Genomic DNA, 22,589 nt, shown 5'->3' with positions numbered 1-22,589 from the left:
AGGCAGGGGGAGTGGTTCACTAATACAGCAGGGGGTCTTCCACGCCTGGCTTCAGAGTCATTATCACATCGCTCTGGATTGAAGCTACCATCCCCCGGCTTTCGCTGTTCTGCCATGCTTGAGTTAGTGTAAAGGACGCCACAACCTGTTCTGACGACCAGTGTAGATCTGGTATTTAGATGTGTATCAGCTGATTTTTATACTGTACATGCAAATGCTTTAAATGGTGTTTACACCTCTTTTTGATGTTTTCCTAAAATTACTCACCAAAACAGAATAACTCTGGGAGTAATGATGGTCCTTAGTTTAGTGGAAAATGTCTTTTTTGGCTTCTCAAATGTACAATATAGGCCTTTTCTACATGTAAGTTCGATCTTATGAACAGAACTCAGACATTTCACCTCTAAATGTCTTGGTTAAATGAAAACTAGTCTCACATAGCCAGACTTTTGACTGTTAGCGTTCATAATGGTTTACATTGTGGCTTATATTGCGGAAATAGTAGAAAATTGGACTTACTCTCAAGTCGTATTTACAGCTGGACATTTTAGAAACCATATACACCTGTATTTAGTGTCATCCATTTGTGATTCACTTGATGAAAACACATCTTAAAAGATTAGTTCACTTCCAGGATTAAAAATGTCCTGATAATTTATGTCTTCCAAAACGTTAATGTCTTTCTCTCTTCATTCGAAAAGAAATTAAGGTTTTTGAAAGAAAAAAAAAAAAAAACATTCCAGGATTTTTGGACTATAGTGGACTTCAGTGGGGATCAGCGGGTTGAAGGTCCAAACTTTCAGTGCAGCTTCAAAGGTCTATACACAGTCCCAGCTGAGGAATAAGTGTATTATCTAGTGAAACGATCAGTGATTTTCTTAAAAGAAAAAAAAAATATATGTATACTTTTTAACCACAAATACTAATCTTACACTAGCTCAACTTCACGCATTACGTAATCACACTGGAAATGTCACGTGCAGTAAGTTCTTCGTCTGTGTATTTTGGTTCAAAAAGGTAGGTTAGGGCGAATAACTCCATCTTATTTTCTCCTCCAACTTCAAAATCATCTGAAATCATTATTTTACCCATTTTTGTAAAGGCCGTTTGACTTTCTTTGCACATTCGCTTTGTAAACACTGGGTTGGTACTTCCACCTTTCTGACGTGACTACGTAATGCGTGAAGTCGATCTAGTGCAAGACGAGCATTTGTGGTTTTTAAGTATATAGATTACATTTTTTTTTTAAAGAAAAGGTTGATCGTTTCACTAGATAAGACCTTTATTCCTTGGCTGGGATTGTGTAGAGCCTTTTGAACCTGCAATTTAGACCTTCAACCCGTTGATCCCCATTGAAGTCCACTATATGGAGAAAAATCCTGGAATGTTTTCCTCCAATTTCCCTTCAGCGGAAGAAAAAAAGACATGAACATCTTGCATGACATGGGGTGAGTAAATTATAAGGATATTTTTATTCTGGAAGTGAAGTAATCCTTTAATAGAAAAACGTAAACATTGTATTTAATAACTGAGTTTCTGATTTCGACGAGTGGAGGAGAGAACATATTATACATATTATGTATATAACCATTTGATGCATATTGTTTGTATTTTCCACAGTGCAAATGCACTAGATGGTGCACTGAATGTATACACTACTGTGGTTAATGTTTATATGGTTGTCACTGAATGGGACTCTACATTTAATTCAATATCCATGTGATATTGACTTTCCATTTTGGCTTTAATAAGATTTCCCCAAGAAATAGGCAAGAATGAACTTGGTGTCCTCCATAATTCCTATTCTTTCTGACAACGAAACACTTGAACCCGTCAAACTTGTAATTACAACTTGAGAAGTGGAAAGCAGGAAAATTTTAGCACGTGAAGGCAGCATTATTCCAATCAAGAATCACCCACTTAGATGGGAACAGAATCGTCAGACTGACATAAAAAGTGACCAACCACAGTTTATTTTGTTTTTATGTGCCATTTAAAGGTGGTTTTATCTGAAGTAGATACCTAGATAACACACTAACTGATAGGTGTAGGAAAACTGAATGTTTTTCAGTGATTGGATGGCATTAACCTGGCATCACATCCAGTGATTAGTTCTTCCACGGAAACACTCATTGTATTAACCCAGCATCTTTTAAACATGCATTTGTTTACAGGCAGACTTGTGAACCTCAACGGAATAGTGAAATTGAATAGCCAGCCCAGTCAGATTGAAGCTGCCAGTTTTCAAGCAGTGTTGCCAGTTTTGTGCAACATGAATCAAATGGTCAGTGAATGGACTGTGGTTCACGGGGAGGCTTTCTGAAGCTGGGACTAAATTAAAAGTGATCTTAAACTATTTAAAAACTCACTTGGTCTCATATGAATTCAGCACTTTCATCCTAAAAGTTTCATTTACGGTTGAGGTCAAAAGTTTATATATTAATTATTTTTCCAAAATAAGAAGGATCATACAAAATGCATGTTATTGTTTATTTAGTACTGACCTGAATAAGATATTTCACATAAAAGATGTCTGTTACCTGACTGATTTACAGCTGTGTGTGTGTGTGTTTTTTTTTTTTTTTTTTTTGTTTGTTTGTTTGTTTAGTGATAGTTCATGAGTTCCTTGTTTGTCCTGAACAGTTAAACTGTCCACTGTTCTTCAGAAAAGTCCTTCAGGTCCCACAAATTCTTTGGTTTTCCAGCATTTTTGTATATTTGAACCCTTTCCAACAATGACTGTATGATTTCAAGATCCATCTTTTTACACTGAGGACAACTGAGGGACTCATATGCAACTATTACAGAAGGTTCAAATGCTCACTGATGCTCCAGAGAGAAAAACCATGCATTAGGAGCCGGGTGGGTGAAAACTATTTGAATTTGAATATCAGGGTAAATTTAACTTATTTTGTCTTCTGGGAAATATGTAAGTATATTCTGTACACACTGAAGGGCAGTACTAAATGAAAAATATGATATTTAGGAACAATAAAAATAAAAATGTACACATCTCCGTTCTGTTCAAAAGTTTTTATCCCCCGGCTCTTTCCCATCTGGGGCATCAGTGAGTGTTTGAACCTTCTGTAATAGTTGCATATGAGTCCCTCAGTTGTCCTTAGTGTGAAAAGATGGATCTCAAAATCATACAGTTATCGTTGGAAAGGGAACACAATTTTTGGAAAATACACAAAAATGCTGGAAAACCAAAGAATTTATGGGACCTGAAAGATTTTTCTTAAGAACAGCAGGCAGTTTAACTGTTCAGGACAAACTAAGGACTCAAGACTCTGAATTCTGAATGAATTTAGCCTAACTGAATTGAATATTCCAGTCAAACTTTTGTCAGTTCTGTTGTTTTATTTCTCCTTGGCCCACCAACGTCTGTTCAAATTCAGAGACACGTCAGGCAGAGTTTGCTTTAAAAAAGCAAGCGAGTAGAACAAATATTCAGCTATTCCCCAGGCCCCATGTTAGTGGGCTTGCAAACACCATTGCCCGAAGTGTGTACCAGTGGAAGACGGAGATCAGTGAAGTACCCCCAAGCTGCCTCTCTATGGAGCCAACTAACAGTGGCAAGAGCAGGAGAAAAATGTATTAAGCCTTCTCTTTCCCTCACTGCGCCAGAAATGGCTCACCTTGCTCCCAACGGTAGATCGGCTATGCACTGACTGCTGGAAGAAAATTACCTTTTGTGGGAGTATTAATTCAGACATGCATCCTGCTGTCAAAGCATCACTCTAAACTCCTCTTCCCACTGCTCCGTCTCTCTTTGTGTCTCCAGTGCCCCAGTCTTCTTTTTTCATCATCAATAACTGTCTGCTGTCTGCTGGAGAATAAGTTATTCCCTCCAAGTCTCTTTTTTAAAGCTTGTTTGGATCCTCATTGTTTGATCTGGCTTGATAAATAAGACTATTGCAGTTAGAAATTCATGGCTGCCCTGTTTCATCAATAAATGATTAGTTTGCTGTGCTCTCTGGTGATTGATAGGTTGTGCATGGGATGTATTGGAACCAGATGAATTCAATACCGTGCCGGTCGCTGGGGAGCCACAAAGCATATCAGCTCATGAAAAATTGAGGTCAATGGAAAATGTGAAAAAGAGAGAGTAAAAGAGGAAGAACGGGCTGTGCTCGAAACACAGTTGTTTCTTGTTATCAAAGGATTGTAGACACACTTTAAGCATCAGATCGAATCAAAGCCATGTATGGTCTTTATTTGAAGATTGCTTTTTTTAACTCTTGTAGTTCGCAAAACCAGGAGTGGACAGCGCCGGCTCCGTTTTTTATGCTAAACAGCCCGGCCAGGGTTTAAAAATCCCAGATCTCTTCGCTACGGCGGGTGAGTATGGCAAGTTGTGATACGATTTTCCTTCTGTCTCCCAGGAGTTCCGTTTCCCGCCTCTTCCTTCGGCAGATACAGGCGTTTTACATAATTGCTGATAGGCGCTGTGGCTGTTGTTTTTGTAGAAGTCTTATTTTCTCCTCCGTCTTTCTCTTATGCCATCTCTGCTGTGTGATTGTGATGCATTTATGATTAAGGGAGTGAGAGAGAGTGCCAAAAAAGCAGGATCTTGTACTCTTGCATGTGTGAGGCGCGATACAGCGAGCGAGCGCGGGCGTGCGCGCGCCACAAATTGCTTTGAATTGACAGGCTGTTCTCTAAAGCCCACCTACATTAGGGAAATACGCTCTCGTTCTTGGATAGAATGCCGTCCTGTGAGAGGAATATTAAAGCTCAGCATGGATTCAAATGCTGCGGAGGGCTTTAAATCATAGATAAATTCAATCAGGCCGTTTTGTTTAAAATGTATGCAAGTGCCTTGTTAGCTATGCCAGGGAAAACAAAATGTTTCCATTTTTTCTGATAGGTAATCAAAATGTTCATAAGTTATTCATGAGAAATCTCCCTCTCTCATTCTCTCTGATTTTTCTCTATTGGTTCTCTATATTGGTTTCTGTTCTTTGGCTTTCATTCACAGAGTCTCTCTCACTCTGTTACATATAGAGATTTATAACTATCATTTTTCGTCACCTATACTGCATAATATGTTATACATAGTCATTATACACCAGTGTTTTTGAGGAGGGGTGTCAAGGTTGTTACTATAACATTTTTTAAAGGGATAGTTCATGCAAGTATGAAAATTCTGTCATTAATTACTCACCCCGTAAGACCTTTGTTCATCTTCAAAACACAAATGAAAATATTTTTGATGAAATCCAAGAGCTTTTTGACCCTGCATAGACAGCAATGCAACGTCGAAGACTGACACGTGTGAGAGGAAATTGTTGAATAAAGTCGTTATTTTTGTATTCTTTGTTTTCTTGTATGTTCATAACATTATCGTTGAACCACAGATGTCACAGGGACTGTTTTAACGATGCCCTCACCAGTGATGGGAATAACGGCGTTACTAACAGCAATATTTTTTTCAGTAATGAGTAATCAAAAAAATATGTTTCCCCCGTTACAACGCCGTTACCGTTACTGACAGTAAAATGTGGCATTAACATAATTGAGCTCACTGAAGTGGTTTTCCCAGTAGGCTCTCTCTCAGCCATAGGACTTGCAAAGCTGCTCATCGCAGCACATTGTGTTCTTCTTGTGTTCACGTTTGTTTACGGAGGTTACCTATATGTCTACGTGGCTCATGTAAATTTTTAACCTTTGAAAAGCGGAGCTGCTCATGGGCATGATTACATTAGAGATAATGAGTTTAGACAGGAAAAGACTTGCATTGGTATCATATAGATTACTTTATCAAAGAATATTTGTTTTCGACGTGACCTATTTCATTTAAAAGTAGACGTTTCAAGCTTATCATGTCTGTAAAGTATGTATTCACTGTGATTCAGGTTGTTTTATTTATGTGTCTTTGAAGAGAGGTGACGGAGACCGAGACGGCAGAGTTTATGTATTTTTTTATTTTACAAAAGTACATTATTTTGTTGTTGTTATGACTATACACAAATAAAAAAGTAGACCCTTTGGTGGATGGAAGCGACCCCAGTAGTGATATTTAGCGCCTGGAAGGTGTCTCTTACATTGTCCCACAGCAACATTAAAATAGTGTAGATTAGTGTACAATGTTCCATGTAACATATTTAATATTGGGGGCATCCAAGTTATTTGACACATCTGACCCAGTAGTTACTTTCCCTGGTAATTAGTTACTTTTATGATGATGTAACTTTGTTACTAACTCAGTTACTATTTGTGAGAACTATAACTAATTACTTTTTTAAAGTAACATGCCCAACACTGGTCCTTACTACCTTTCTGGGCCTTGAACATTTCAGCTGCGTTGCTGTTTATGCAGAGTTAGAAAGGATTGGATTTCATCAAAAATATCTTAATTTGTGTTTTGAAGATGAACAAAGGTCTTAGGGTTTGGAATGACATGGGTGAACTATCCCTTTAAGGAAATTAATATTTTTGTTGTTATGCAAAATCCATCTGGCTCACAAATCTGAAGGGGCACATGTGAATGACACTAGATTAACTGAACAAGACTTTGACTGAGCAAGTGCATTGTGTCTTTTACATGCCATGAGGTCATTTGGTGAGTAATTGCAGGCGCTCCGGAGCTGCCATCACTTTGCTCATAAGAGCCGAGCCAGCAGTCCTTGTGATGGAGTTGAGTTTCCCTCACTCATGCAGATCTCGCATTAGCCTCGGACGGTATGTCTGCAGCCATGCTTATAAAAGCCCCTTCGATGAAGGCTCATACCTACTCTGGACACTTGATCATGTCCCTTGGGGCAGAAGATCCACATAATGCCATTCCTAATGGCAGAAAGCGAGATAAAATAAAACAAGAAACCTCCTTTTAACTACATCAATCGCTGCAGAGGGGTAATCAAACATGCCATGACTGCGAGAGCCATTCCCATCACCTACTGGAGGAGGAGTGTGTCTGCTGTCAGCCTATCATTAGCCAAGATTGTCTTACCTTTGAATGTCAAAGGCACCGACGAATGCAGTTTGCATCTCGGGATCAAGAAAGCCCATTAAATGCTTTGTGAAGTGCTGAGCTCGGACGGACTTGATTTGATGTGAGGTGAAGTGTTCTGGGTAATGCTGAAGAGTGTTTATCACTTTAACCCTCATGTCTTGTCTGCTGAAACAAGACATTTCATCTCCAGACAGGTTTTTTTTTCTTTGTCTGTGTTAATAGCTTGTGTTTTGAGAGAAGATATTGAGCGTTTTGTAACAAACATTAATTGATTTGTAGTTGATTTGCAACAGAGCCTGTCTATTTACAGTATCATTTTGTTATGTTCACTTCAAGCAATGAAGCTCATCTGTGGAATCTCAAGGTTTTTACTAATGGACTAAACCGATCCCACATCATCCTGCTGTTTGTTAATCCTCTGATTTTAAATGTTTTCTATCATGTAGGCCCTGAATGCTAGAGAAACATGCATATTCTATTTGTTGATCTTATAAGTTACAGTAAAATCCTGAATGGTTGCTTTTGATTAAATATTTAGGATGATCATGCAGTCTTTAACTTTTCTAAATGTAAAACTTTGGATGCTTTTGAAAATAAAGAGAATTGTGTGTACTAATGGATGCATCCAATATATGTTTCGCATGTAATTAGGATTTATCGCCCTCTCTAGAAAAAAGTGTCTTCAGAGCCACCAACAAAAGAAAGGAGGCAGTAGTCGCATCTGAAGTACTGGAAGATGAAAATATGAAGGTGGATCTTCCCATTGAACAGGTGAAGATGACAGGCAATATACATGCTGTCACATTTCAGTCATGCAGATTATTGAATTCCAAAACTTGAATGTTTTCTTCTTCCACAGATGGAAGTAAAAGAAATTGAGGAAGAGCAAAACTCCTACAAATTCCCCAGACCAGAAAGTGGTGGTGATAGCCCTGCCAAAAACTTTACAAACCATTCAAATGCAGCTTTTTCACCAAGGTCATCCCCTTCCAGAACTAATAAGGTAAAATAGACTTTAGCTTAGACCTAATAATGCCTTCTTAGCATAGAATCTAAATATTCAGTCAACTCTGCAGGACACCGACCACTGTGCTTTGACCACTGACCATTCTCTGAGATCGTAATGTAGTAAATGTTACCTCTAGTATGAAGGAGCCAGGAGATCTTCAACCCAACAGCCATGGAGAGAGTAGGGACCAGGCATTAGATCAACAAGAAGCAAAAGTATGAAGCTCATTTTTAATGGAAAAAGCAATTGAACATCTGAAACATTAAATATTTCTGATTTGTACTTATTTAAGATGCAAAAACTGTCAGCTGCCAAGACAGATGTGTAAATGAGCTTTTTTGTGGATTTGAATCTGGTGACTGAATTTAAAACGCACAAAATAACCATTAAAGGGGTCATCAGATGCCAATTTTCCACAATTTGATATAATTCTTTAGACATACTTTGGTTAAAATTTTTTAATGGTAGTGTAAAAAACCTTTTTTCCCCCTTTTAAAATCAGCTCTGCACACAGCAACCCATTTTGTTGCATGTTGCTTTAAATGCTAATGAGCTCTGCTCACCCCGCCCATCTCTTTTGTGGTGTGACAAGCCATTCTGTTTACTTTATCTGCATTCATCTGCAGAACTTGTTAACTAGCACATTATTAGGAAAGATTGCAAAAGATTGATAAAAAAAACCCCTTATACTCACTTCTTCTGTAGGTAAAACTGGATCACGAATGAATTGCGCAGGGGTGCCCAAACTCGGTCGTGGAGGGCCAGTGTCCTGCAGTTTAGCTCCAACTTGCCACAACACACCTGCCAGGAAGTTTCTAGTATGCTTGGTAAGAGCTTGATTAGCTGGTTCAGGTTTGTTTAATTGGGGTTGGAGCTAAACTCTCGTGACACTGGCCCTCCAGGTCCAAGTTTAGGCGCATTCCCTTCTAAAACAAAAGTTATCCACTACGTCTTCATTGACTCTGATGTTGGGAGTAAGTGATGACTGCTATGTTCATTATTACATTCAACAACAAAACACTTTAATCACTTGGAGACATTCTTGTATACTCTTACTCCAGCGTCGAAACAATGGTGGACTGTTCACAGCTCACTCAGGGCGGGTGTAAGGTAAGACAGTCATGTCAATCAACTATCATGGGAGTGGCCTGTGCAGAACTACATCATTCTGCCAAGATTCTGAGAATGGCGTGATTTGAGAAAAAGTTTTTTAAATAGGGATATTTTATCATTATAGGGTGGTTGTGTACACACACTGCCAATACACATTTATGTTCAAACATCATGTAAAATGAATTTTGCATCCGATGACCCCTTTAATATAGGTCATCTCAAAAGAATGTGTTTATTTATTTATTTTTTTTGATAAACACCTGCAAAACAGAAACATTTTTTCCTTATGCATAACACAAATGTCTTTCCCAGCTAACACAAACAAGTTCCAAGAACATTACTAACATTGCCATTAAAGGTTTACTTCACCCACTTTACTGTCGCTAATAACTCACCCTCACGTCAGTCCAAACCTGTAAGACCTTTGTTCATCTTTGGAACGCAAATCAATATATTTTTGATACAGCGTTCCCACCGGTCCTTGAAATCCTTGAAGGTTTGTGAATCTGAAAAAATTTCAAAGCCCTGGAATGTTTTTGAAAATAAACATACATATATACAGGTCCTTGAAAGTGCTTGCATCTATTTTGTGCAAGTTTTCTGGAAAAAAATCCATATTATTTCCTCCGGTCCGCTAATGTGTTATTTCGCCAACACTTAGTGGCCTATGCATACTAAGCTTGATTGATTTACATTAGTTACGCTCATTTCTATCAGATCTCTGTCTTGTGGGCAAAAATAAATGCAAAAAAAAAAAAATAATATATATATATATATTTTTTTTTTTTTTTTTTTTTTGCATAATTGTTTGACTCATGAAAACTGTAACAATGTATCTTCAGGGTAACCCAATGTAACCTTGCTCTCACTTGAAATGTGCCCCCACATTAAGTCCCTGAATTTGAGGGTATTGGACCTGGAAAGTCCTTGAAAGGTCCTTGAATTTAAAGTTAACCCTGTTAAGGTGTGGAGCCCTGTTTTTGACCCTGCATAGACGCCAAAGCAACTGACATAATCAAGGTCCAAAAAAGTCCATGTGACAACATTGGTTCAACCGTAATTTTATGAAGCTACAAGAATACTTTTTGTGTACAAAGAAAACAAAATTCTTTTTTTCAAGAATTTCTTCTCTTCCATGTCAGTCGTTGACACGTTCACAAGAGTACCATGCACACACATACGTGTGGTGCTGTCGATGCAGGAGCCAATGTTCTGACATAGAACGTCCATATCTCTTAGTTCATCGTCTGTATATTCTAGTTTGAATAAGCAAGTCATCCTCTCTGTTGAAACCTTTAGACATGTTTACGAAGACTGTTTTATGTACAGCGTGTGTTGTCTGCTTGCAAACAAGGCACAGCGCGTCTAGGTTTTACATCAGAATGCCGACTCCTGCGTCAGCAGCACCACATGCGTGCGACGTGATACTCTTGTGGCCGTGAGTCAAAGTCTGGTACGAAGAGGAGACACTGTTAAAAAAGTTATTTTTGTTTCTTTGCACACAAAAAGTATTCTCATAGCTTCGTAAAAATAAGGTTGAACTACTGATGTCACACAGACTATTTTAATGATGTCCTTACTACTTTTCTGGGTTTCGAATGTGTCAGTTGCATTGCTGTCAGTAGATTTCATTAAAAATATCTTATTTTGTGTTCCGAAGATGAACGAAGATCTTACGTGTGGGTGACGACATGAGGGTGAGTAATTAATGACAGAATTTTCATTTTTGGTGAACTATCTCTTTAACAAGATTTTGAGAATGTTATTAAAGACCAGGTAACTAATGTTCTTTTAATGTTACTGGAAGAATGTTTGTTTATTAATTTGAGAAAATCTTGCTAGAACATTAGCCAAAGTTCTGAGAACCTTCCCTGTTAGCTGGGTTATGGCTTTAGTAGGAATATCCCACAATGGCTTTGAATGGAATGCAGCACGAGTCGTATTTCCTCTACATTCTGTTTGCACAGTAGATGAGGTCACAAGGAGAAAGGCAGCGATTTGTTTTTTTTGTTTTTTTGTCTGTGATCTAACCCCATAAAATTAGTCCATTTAGATACAGCAGTTATTGTGGCCAATAGTCCTTGACTCGTTATAGTGTGAATCTCATAACATTGATGAACAGACACAACAATGCTTTGGAATATTACAATGCCATGCAATTTCACAGTGCTTTGAAACAGGAAGATATCGAGTCTTATTTAAACAATCAATAACATGCAGCATTCCATTTAATGAAAACTATAATTTCAGACAAAGGCAATTACACCACTGGGTATTGTTTTGGTGCTGTGACTTTCTGCTGTAGTCGGCATTTTCATAATAAAGATATTCTTATCGGAATAATTATTGACTGGGGAGCGCGGTTATTACCTTGTTAAGGACCTCATCAATAGTATAATTCATTTCTTATCACATTTAGTCCTGTATGGAGATTGCCAAATCGAGGGTGGCTATAGATCTCGGGAATGGACCATGTGTAATAGTCAGTAGTAATTCTCACCAGTCCAGCCTCAACTAATTGGCAGAATCATCATCACCGCTCAAAACATGATTTGATTTACAAGAGCAGATGAGGGCTCCTTTTTACGACCCGTTCGCAGTGGCGGCACTAAAGACATGTAAGTGCTAATCTTGCAGGACTTGCTCAGAAGGACTGCGTAATGTTAACCATTAACTATGTTCCCCAGCACTCAACAATGTCCAATAAATATTCGCACGCTGAAGGCTTGTATTCCCATTGCACACATAGCCGCGACACGCTGTTCTTTTCCTGTCCAGCCGTGTTTATTATCCGGCATCGTAAGGCTTGATTATGACCCTCAAACAGATCTATTTCATAAGAATCTGACAGTAACGTGTATATTATGGCGTAGATATTTTGTGATAATGAGTTATTATGAATCTGCTGTGCTTTTCATATCGAGGTGACGGTTTTAATCTGCCATCATGGAGTTGATATATTTTACAATGGCAGCTGTATTGTGTTCGCATGAGAACAAAGCATAACAAGTATGTTGTTGCACTAGAACCTGAGGTAAGCAATCATAATGTAAAAATGCTGCTTTGGTGAGAAAGTGCTCATGCACCCTCTGATGTTTAAAAGCATGTAATTTAAGAAGGCTTTTTAAAAGCATGATATATTTGAAAGCTTCTTAAAACATTTCATTCACTACATATGAGTCATGCTTCAAAATAAATATTACCTCATCCGTTGACAAGCCTTTGAATTATATCGCCTGCTACTGTTACTAGAGTTGCGCTTTTTATTGATGAACAGATTCAATTATATGATAGTGTTTTAGTCAGAACAGCCACCTTAACAGAAATGATGCCATTTTTTGATTTACATTAAGACACACTGAACCCCTGCACATAGACAAAAGAAAAGCTAAGCTGTCATAAAGACATCAAGATTGTTTACAGTAATTGTTAGCAAAACAAGTGCAATGATTTGGTATTTTTATACAATTTACTTACAGTAAATCTCAGATAAATCTGCTGAAGTATGTTTGGTGACCTGTTAAAATATCTGTCCCTGTAATGAAATTAATAATTATGTAATTTTAAGTATATATTTACTTTTCTATGGATGGAAACCATTATTTTAGCATTGTACTACTATGGTATTTATTAATATTTTGAATTAGCTTTTAGATTTTTAGTTTTAGTAATTTTATTATGTGGTTTTGTCATTTGTTTTTGTATACACACACACACACACACACACACACACACACACACATATATATATATATATATATATATTTGTAATTTATTTCATTTTATATTAGTCATTTTAGCACTTAAACTTGAACTTACTGATTTCTTTTAGTTTCCAGGGCTACATTTCTACTTTACATGTTTTAAGGTTTTTTTAATCTAATATTTATATTTAATTTATTTCAGCTTTATTTCATTTAGCAAAATAAAGTTTTAGTTATTACTATAACAACACAGGTTTTGCACCTTATATTTGTGCTTTCAAATGCTATTTATAATCACTTAATTTTCATAATCAAGTGTATTTGTTTAGCAACAAATAACAATAAAATACTAAGACTTGATTTAATCACAAATATATGTAACATACTCCCTAAATACAACCCATCGCTGGGTGGAATTTGGACAAACTCAGCAGCTGGGTTGTTCTGACTGAGCAGTTGGGTTAAATATTAAAAATTACTATATTTCTTGCTTAAAATGAAAAAATATGCCAAAAATAAGCCAAAATCTGCTGTAAATTAAAAATCAGACACAACTACTACACTCTAAAAAATGCTGGGTTATAAACAACCCAACTTGGGTTATTTGGCAACCCAAATTAGTCAGCTATTGTTTAAACATCATTATATTGCTGGCTTAAATGGACTGGAACCTATAAAAAACACACACAGAATTACTAGAAGCAACAGCAATAATCAAAAGATGAACATTTATTATTAAGCAATAACAAAATACAAGACAAATTACATTTATTTGGGTGAATACAGCATAGTTTACAATATTACATACATTTAAACTCTTCTAACATGCATTTTAGACATAAAAAAGTAACATTTAAAACTAGTATTTTGATGTTAGTGTATTCAACCGTTCTCTGTAATCACTTTTTACCGAAATAGCGCTAATTCTCGTGCCAGTGTGTCGCCAAAAAAAAAAGATGGTAAAGAGCTGCGGTTAACTATGAACTTCAGACCGCGGCCTTGTGTTTCACTCGTAGATGCTGCTACTGACTCCAAAACCTGCCCATAAACAAACAGTACTGACATTAGAGAACATATTTTAACATCAAATTAAATTCAATTCAGTACTATAACGAATAAAATCCATTTATTTTATGCAAGACAAAAGGCGTTTCCATCATGCGAAAGTGACCGCTGACTGGTGTAGCCGACTGACACTTTGTCCTTATGTTGCTTTGCGTAAAATAATACAATTTACAGCACAGTAAAGACTTTATAAATAAAATAAAATGTATACAAACCTTTATTTCACTGAAGAAGTGCACCAAATTGGTGGCGCTGAGAACCTCTTTCTGCTGTAAAGGACTCAAAAAGCCTGCGCTCTCTCTGTAACTCAGCAGCTGGGTTGTTTTGTCAGAGACAGGCTTAACCCAGCGGTTGGGTAGAAAAAAATAACCCAGTGTTAAAAATGATCCAGCAGCTTAGTTACAGAAAAACTATCCAGCACCTGGGTAAAAAAAAAAAAAAAAAAAAAAAAATCTTAAAATAACCCAATAAAATGACCCAACAAGCTGAACCCAGCATTTGGGTTAAAAAAAAAAAAACCCAGCAGTTTTAGAGTGTAGAGGCATCAGGAACAATCAATTTTAAGCAAGAAATATAGACATTTAACCCAACTGCTTTGTCCATATATCACACAGTGCTGGGTTGCATTTTTAAAGTGTAATAATATTAAAAAGTTATTGTTATATAACTCTTTTTTTTTAACTATTAACTCTTATTATAATAACTACTATGCCTACAGACTCATTTAGCATGTTAAGACAATTCCTGTACTACAAAGCTTACAGTAAATCCATCCTGAAAAAGCATTAGGCTATACATCTGAATGCAGAAATCGTTTGTTTTGATTTTAACAATATTGACTGATTTAGCAATCAGTCACCTAAGCAGTTTTTCTTAATTAATATTGTTAGATATGCCGATGTGTCCCGGTACGTTTGATCAATCGTCTTCCTCCTCCACAGAGTTTTGTGATAAAAATCAAATAGATATTGATCACACTATCGATCTCCTTTTGCAGTGTCAATACAGTATCTGTTCATTTATCTTCTGCTTTGCTCTCTGGCTACAGTTCCCTAGCTTAGACTCACTGTTTCAAAGTGCGCTTCGCACAAGGTCAACCATAATCAACCCCAGACGATAGCGCGGGCTGCAAGCAGCTCTCCCAGGCTTTTAGGGCCTCTGCAGTAGACCATTCAATTACTGTTTATTAGACAGTGGATAGTCATTAATCAGATGGAGATGCACAGGTTTTGTCCAATAGGCTGTTGGAACACTTAAGAAAACACTGCTTTTCTATCTTTAGACCCTGTTCTAGAAATACTGAAATGTTGGTAGAGTTTTCACAAGTTTCTCGAGGCTCTTTCACTATTTATTCATCCTCATGTCCTTTTAAACTTGTATATTTTTCTTTCTCACAAAAAACACAAAGGAAGATGTTTTGAAGAATGTTCAAGCTGCTCCTTTCCATACAATGAAAGTGAATAGCTGTCAAGCTAAGTTTTGGGTTCACACAAAAATTAAAATTCTGTTATTAATTACTCACCTTCATGTCGTTCCAAACCTGTAAGACCTTTGTTCATTATCAGAACACAAATTAAGATATTTTGATGAAATCCAAGAGCTTTTAGACCCTGCATAGACAGCAAAGCAACTGACACATTCAAGGTCCATAAAGGTAGTTAAGGACTTAAATAATAGCCCATTAAAATAGCCCATGTGACATTAGTGGTTCAACTGTAATGGTATGAGAATACTTGAAATGGCCTGAGGGTGAGTACACTTTTCAGCAGATTTTCATTTTTGGGCGAACCGTTCCTTTAACTAATTTACTTTTAGTTACAAGCATTAAATCCATGCTTAGATCGACACTTAGTCTCTAAAGATCTCGTCTTATCATTCATAAAATGCAATACTAATAGAAGTAAAGCAAACCACTTTGTTAAGCATCCTAATTGAGCTGATTATCATTTATATAGTACTCATGTGGTAGTGCATGAGTAAAAGCCATATTTCTTTCTTTTCACTTCAAAAGAGGCATTAGCTTGACTTTAATATATCATTTTAAGGCGTAACTTGACAGCTTCACTAAATGAGGATCGTACTGCATTGAAATGTAATTAGATCAAAGGATGAGATTCTGATTTATGTTTTCAGGACACCAAGGGGGAGGAGATGTCCTCAAAGAAGTGTGGAATACAATCGCATATGTCTAAGTTTTTAAAGGGTAAGTTCCTAAATGCCTGCTAAAACCACAGCCAAAATTCCTGGGATGCAAGTCCACATGATACACTTATAAAGAGACCACTTACACAGTAATAACTAACCTTAAAATATCACCGCGGTCTTGATCATAAAATAACAGGTTGGGCAACACTGATATCATATGAGATCATCACAGTGAATACTAAATATTTAAAAATCTAACACTGACTGGAAAAAAAATGAAATATTAACCTTATTTTAGTATATGAACTATTTTAAAGCTCTCGGATTTCATTAAAAATATCTTAATTTTTGTTCCGAAGTTTGGAACCACATGAGGATGTGTAATTAATGACAGAATTTTCATTTTTGGGTGAACTATCCCTTTAAGTAGGATGTTCATAAAATATTCAATGATACTAAGATGACATGCTGCATCTGTTGGGACGCAACTATAGACACTTTGCTATCCCTTTGCTATCAAGTCAATGGGAGCTGAGGAGCCATCAAACTAGGCCAGTTCCATACCAGAATTGTATACGTTGAAGGCATAAGCGTAACAAACGCAGGCATGGCCTCCTGGGTGAATATAACCACACTATTATCCTGCATATGATGGACACCAAGCACCATCTCAGCATGCTTTCTTTACTCTCTATGTAAATTTAGCCTTTAAATCTTTCATTTGTTTCCTATTCTCTTAATAGCTTTATCTCTCATGCAATAACTGGGAGAGATAAAGTCATTTAGATGTTTTCATGCCAAGTTCTGCACTAGATATGAGGACGTAAACATCTGAATGATAATATGGAGGTGAGATTCAATTTTGATTTCTGGTATGTCAGAATAGGATTTTTCAGCCAAAACATGTACCCTCTCTCATTAAAAAAAATCATTATTCTAGCCCTTATTTTTCATATAATGATATGAATGGGGACTAATTTTAGAATTATATTTACAAAAGACTTAAGAAGCTTTTTTTTTTTTCCCCCCAAGCTAAACCAAAATCTAGTATTCTACTCAAGAGGAAGACTTTTGAAACCTGCTTGTTTCATATCAAAATGTTTAATCCATACCAGACCTCAAAATGGATGGCAGCCCTCCATTGGAAACAGGAAACACTTCACAGATGTAAAAGTACATCCATGTTTTCTTTGGATTTTGATTGGGGCTGGGGCCTAGCACTCATTTAGTGTAGTATTACACAATCTGCAGTGTGTACCACACTACTTTGTATCTTCTTTCATACAACAGGAATAATGAACACCAATCATGTAATATGCAGTAGTCATGTAATGTGTGGGTGTATCATATGTTATGGTGTCACTTTCAATGTCCGATCAAACTGTTCCCACAAAAAGATTTTTGAATGGTTTAATCTACTTTTTATTCCCATTTAAGGCAAGACACTAGGGAAAACATTGTTTTTTTTTTCCATATACTAGTTAGATCTGAGGTTTTGGGCTATCTGGCTTTGCAAAATACAACCATGTTTATTTTATTGCACTTTATATTTACATCTGTAGATTTCAATTTTGTAGATACAATCCAAGTTTTTTCCCTCCTGCACTGAGCCACAAATCGACACTTCAGTAGCACTAACGCCACAATTTACATGTAATAATTTATAGATTTTCTTAAGGTTTTTACAAAGGGGTTTGTTCATATCACACTGTATGCCTGATTTTACATAACATTTTAATCCTAAAAACATGGTAAAAGTACTGTCAACAGTAGGGGTGTCACAATATACAGGTATTGAGGATAATCGTGATATTTAAATAATTAAATATCCTTATCGTATTAATTAGGGGTGTCACAATATATATTGGCAATATTTGAAAATGAATAGTACACATACGATAATATGAAACAAAAGGTGCTTTTGCACCACGTCAGCGTAATTATGGATCGGTAAACTCTAACATGATTCGTTTCACTCATACTCGACACCAGAAGGCGCCCTCATGCAGAAGTCCACAAACTAGACTCATAGGAGTAATAAAACATTGTCACGATTGACAGATGACATCATCCAACACTGTTTATGTACCGCAGTTCAAGATTAAATTAATTTACATTTAACCAGTTTAATATGGAGAGGCACTGAACTGTAGACCTTTGTTTATGTGTTTTTGACCTGCACTGTACAATGTGAGAACAGTTAGCTATTTAGGTTTGTACGCTAACATTGACTCACTAACTTTAACATTAGCTAGTTTTAGCCAGAGGTATTAACAGGCTTTAATAGTCTGCTTGAGCAGATTAAAATTGTAACCTAAAAGAGAAGTTCACGTCCAGAACAAAAATTTACACATAATTTACTTATCCCTTGTCATCCAAATTGTTAATGTCTTTCTTTGTTCAGTCGTAAAGAAATTATGTTTTTTGAGGAAAACATTTCAGGATTTCTCTCCATATAATGGACTTCATTGGTGTCTGTGAGTTTGAACTTCCAAAATGCAGTTTAAATGCAGCTTCAAAGGGCTATAAACAATCCCAGCCAAGGAAGAAGGGTCTTGTGTGCAAAAAAATCCAAATATTGAAAAAATCCCCTATTAAAGTTGTCAAATTAAGGTCTTAGCAATGCATATTACTAATCAAAAATTATGTTTTGATATATTTACTGTAGAAAATTTACAAAATATCTTAGTGGAACATGATCTTTACTTAATATCCTAATGATTTTAGTATAAAAGAAAAATCTATCATTTTTTTGTGGTCCAGGGTCACATGTAAACATAACATTTTAGAAACTTTGTAATACAAAAAATGTTTGCAATTCTTAATGTAATCAATGAACTGGGGAAGTATGGTGCCATCTATTAGTTCCTTTATTTCCCACCTTGGTTAACTTCAAATTCAAGGACCTTTCAAAGACTTTCCAGGTCCATTAACCTCAAAATCAAGGACTTAATGTGGGAACACATTTCAGGTGAGAGCAAGGTTACATCATGTTTTCATGTGTTAAACAAAACTATTTTATTGCATTTATTTTTGGCCATTTGACAGAGATCTGATATTCTATTTGTCATGTTTCTGGGGGGGTTAAAAAGCCATTAAAAAGTGCAATGACCATATCCCATATCAAAACTCAAAATACTTCATTTCCATACCTAAAATGTATATTTTCCAGTCACCCTTGTGCAGGCTGATCATAAACACAGCTGAAAGGCTTCCTACCAGTGGCCATCATAAAACGTAACATCTTGCACAGTTTTAACACAGGTAGAAAGCAGAATGTTTCAATACGAGCATTTCAGTCAAATGTAATTAATGCAATATTTCAAACATTTAACCCACAGGAAAAAAAATGAACCCTTCGCAACAGTTAAAATTTAATTTAGTTCTGTGCAAAAAAAAAAAAAATAATAATAATAAATAAATAAAAATTCAGATTTGGCAACCCTGCATTCAACACAAGCTGCAGGAATCAGATTTAACTGATCATGGGTCAAGACAAGAGTAAGGAGAGATAACTGACAAATCATGCTGGAGAATTTGCTGCCCAGCAGATAATGTGCTTATATCTGATCTTGTAAGATGTGCTCCCTTTATACAGGGTGCGTGTTATTGCGAAATTTAAAGTGAAAGTGAATAGCCACTCATTCCAAATATAATTAAATACTCTGCAATCTGCATACGATAGCGGCTCCTGGATGCGTAAAAATTACATTTAATATTAGAATGATTGTGTGAACAGGCGGTAATGGCCTGGTTTTCAGTGGGATCAAGAAAACAGTTCTGCGTAGGGCTAAGAACTAATACAAAAATGCACAAAATGAATGGCGACTGTAGAAAGCCGAATTTGGGCAATTTAGAAATCCCGGCCAGACGCATTTTTTTAGGTCCAAAAAAGAGGACGTGTCCAGGGAAAAGAGGAAGTATGGTCACCCTAACTAACGTAAATCAAGCAAGCTGGTATGCATAGGCCACAAAGTGTTGAGAAATAACACATTAGCGGACATTTTAGGGAATAATATGTGACCCTGGACCACAAAACCAGTCTTAAGTCGCTGGTGTATATTTGTAGCAACAGCCAAAAATACATTGTATGGGTCAAAATTATAGATTTTACTTTTATGCCAAAAATCATTAGGAAATTAAGTAAAGGTCATGTTCCATGAAGATATTTTGTAAATTTCCTACTGTAAATATATCAAAACTTACTTTTTGATTAGTAATATGCATTGCAAAGAACTTAATTTGGACAACTTTAAAGGTGATTTTCTCAATATTTTGAATTTTTTGCACCCTCAGATTCCAACTATTGAAATAGCTGTATCTCAGCCAAACATTGTCCTGTCCTAACAAACCATACATCGATGGAAAGCTTATTTATTCAGCTTTCAGATGATGTATAAAGCTCAATTTTGAAAAATTGACACTTATGACTGGTTTTGTGGTCCAGGGTCACATATGGAATTTTTTCCAAAAACTTTTTACACAAAATAAGTTCAAACCAAAGATTACAGAATACCCAAGACTTCTCACTCATATAGTTTTGAATGGGGAAAGATAGAACGCTCATTATGGCCACAAAGCCCTGCCTTCTTAATGAATCGTTGATTAGTAAAGTCAGCACATCAAGCTTTTTTTTAATGCTATTGTAGCATAAAGAACAATATTTACGAAGCAGTTCTTGTCAGATTTCATTGGTGATTTCAAATATGACATACCGTTAGCTTGGTGAAACGTTTTGGAGAATTCAATGTTTCTCTATTCAGGGAGCTGCACTTGCCTGCCCTAAAGGAATTTCAAAGATGGTCGAGTGAAATGAAACTTGCCTTAAAGGGACTTTGATATAAGCAGTTTCAAGGACCTGTATCTATGTATGTTTATTTTCAGAAACTTTCCAGGGCCTTGATTTTTTTCAGATTCACAAACTTTCAGGGATTTCAAAGACCCGTGGGAACCCTGTATAACGTTTCACACTTATATAAATGAGTAATATTTTTTAAAATAAATTAATAAGTATTGCACTTTTAGTTATATCGCTAGCCTGTGGAGTGGGTTGCCATGTCAAGCTCACTCTGAACTTGTCGCTCTGAATTAATAATATTCTATTTTCTAATTTATATCATTTTTCTTGCATTTATTCAGAAAAGAAGAAAGTAACCTTGAACTGTGGACCTAATGGCCTTTAAATAACAGGTATGTACTGAATGAAAAGTTATTGAATGTTTAAAAGTATATTCTGTTTGTTGTAAGTTTGGATATAAAGTATGAACATAAAGTATTATCAAAGAGTTATACACTGTCCTTACATATTAGTAATGCAAGACGAAGATTTGCACAAGAAGCAGGAGTTGTACTGAAGCTTTCTGTTTTATTCATATATATGAAGATTTCTGGTCGAGGAGGATGTTCACTCGCATGCCACGAGCAAGACATTAAAGATTTTCAAAGCATCTCGCCATAGCTTCTAACATGAAAAAAAAAATAACATGTTTGGAAGACCTTGTATGAGGAGAAGACGCTGTTTCTGTGTGATCTCAGCTGCGGTTCTGATGATGGGCTTTGTAAAGTGCACAACTGCCCGGTTACACATTAGTTTGATTGCCAGTTTGCTCTGTTTCGAAACGAGCTTTGAAGCTCATCTCGAGATGAAAGCCAAACTTCTCCAGCGAGTCCATTGTAGATGGGGTTCCATATTTGCTTCAGGCACCATGAAGACCTTCAATAATCTTCCAATACTGGCATGAACATAATATATAATTTATCACACAATGCACTGTGTTCTACAGTCTAATTCAGTTCAATGTTCACTTGTTGACAGACTCTGCAGTTCATCCATATTTTTTCTTTAAGGTAAGCCTTTGATGCACTCTGTGCACTTTGATAGCAAGACTGCCTGGTGTTTTGAACACTTCCTAATGTTCATGTGTCTTGATAGAATTAATATGGAAGGTCACTAAAACCCCCTTCAGTTGTGGCTCTTTTATCCACCAAGACCCTTCTGGAGATGAAACAATCTTATAAAGCAAATAAAAATGTCTTTATCTTGACAAGCCCACTGTGGATATATAGCTTCTTATGTCTGGAATGTATTACATAATTATGCATCGCTATAAATATTGCATAGGCCCTCACACTCAGTACATAGTAAGCTGCCTAATTGCACTGAATTAATAATTAAGAACTAAAGGTCTTGAGTGGGAACCATCGTGGCGCTTTTGATAAATTATTTTACGCAATTAGTTTTTAATCGCATGAACTTTTTGTGGAGGTTGGGAGGTTGTAAGTCTATGAAACCAGTATTTTAATATCAGGGTTATTGCTTGAGGTTTTAATCCCTTGGATGGACTTCCACAATGCCATGAATCAACAAATTAAACATGCGGCTTGCAAAGTATCAGACAAGTATAGAACAGGGACTAATGATTGACCTCCAGGTCATGGTTTATATCTTTCTTCACAATGGGGAATGCAAAATGATTTCTCGGGCCGCCTCGGCTCTCTGCTTCATAATTGTACACTATGTAAATGTGGCACTTTTAGAAGGACAATGCTTGGCCTTCAACCGAATGCTCTTATTAAAAGCACTTTGATGAAGTGT

General features: G+C 36.4%; 1 protein-coding gene across 1 annotated transcript in view; it reads left to right on the top strand.

The window, feature by feature from the left end:
* The window catches only part of LOC127179647 (doublecortin domain-containing protein 2C), a 36,163-nt gene extending 14,036 nt beyond the window's left edge, over positions 1–22,127 (top strand). Inside the window, exons 8-13 of the mRNA XM_051133313.1 lie at positions 4,248–4,341; positions 7,629–7,729; positions 7,818–7,961; positions 15,983–16,052; positions 21,134–21,184; positions 21,378–22,127. Of these exons, the coding sequence (XP_050989270.1) occupies positions 4,248–4,341; positions 7,629–7,729; positions 7,818–7,961; positions 15,983–16,052; positions 21,134–21,177 (453 nt within the window). The 3' untranslated portion in view covers positions 21,178–21,184; positions 21,378–22,127. The remainder of the gene's footprint in view (positions 1–4,247; positions 4,342–7,628; positions 7,730–7,817; positions 7,962–15,982; positions 16,053–21,133; positions 21,185–21,377) is intronic.
* Positions 22,128–22,589: the final 462 nt, after the last annotated feature.

This window comes from Labeo rohita, chromosome 17, assembly GCF_022985175.1.
Source record: "Labeo rohita strain BAU-BD-2019 chromosome 17, IGBB_LRoh.1.0, whole genome shotgun sequence".
Classification (NCBI taxonomy): Eukaryota; Metazoa; Chordata; class Actinopteri; order Cypriniformes; family Cyprinidae; genus Labeo; species Labeo rohita.
This window is presented reverse-complemented; position numbering and strand designations above follow the sequence as displayed.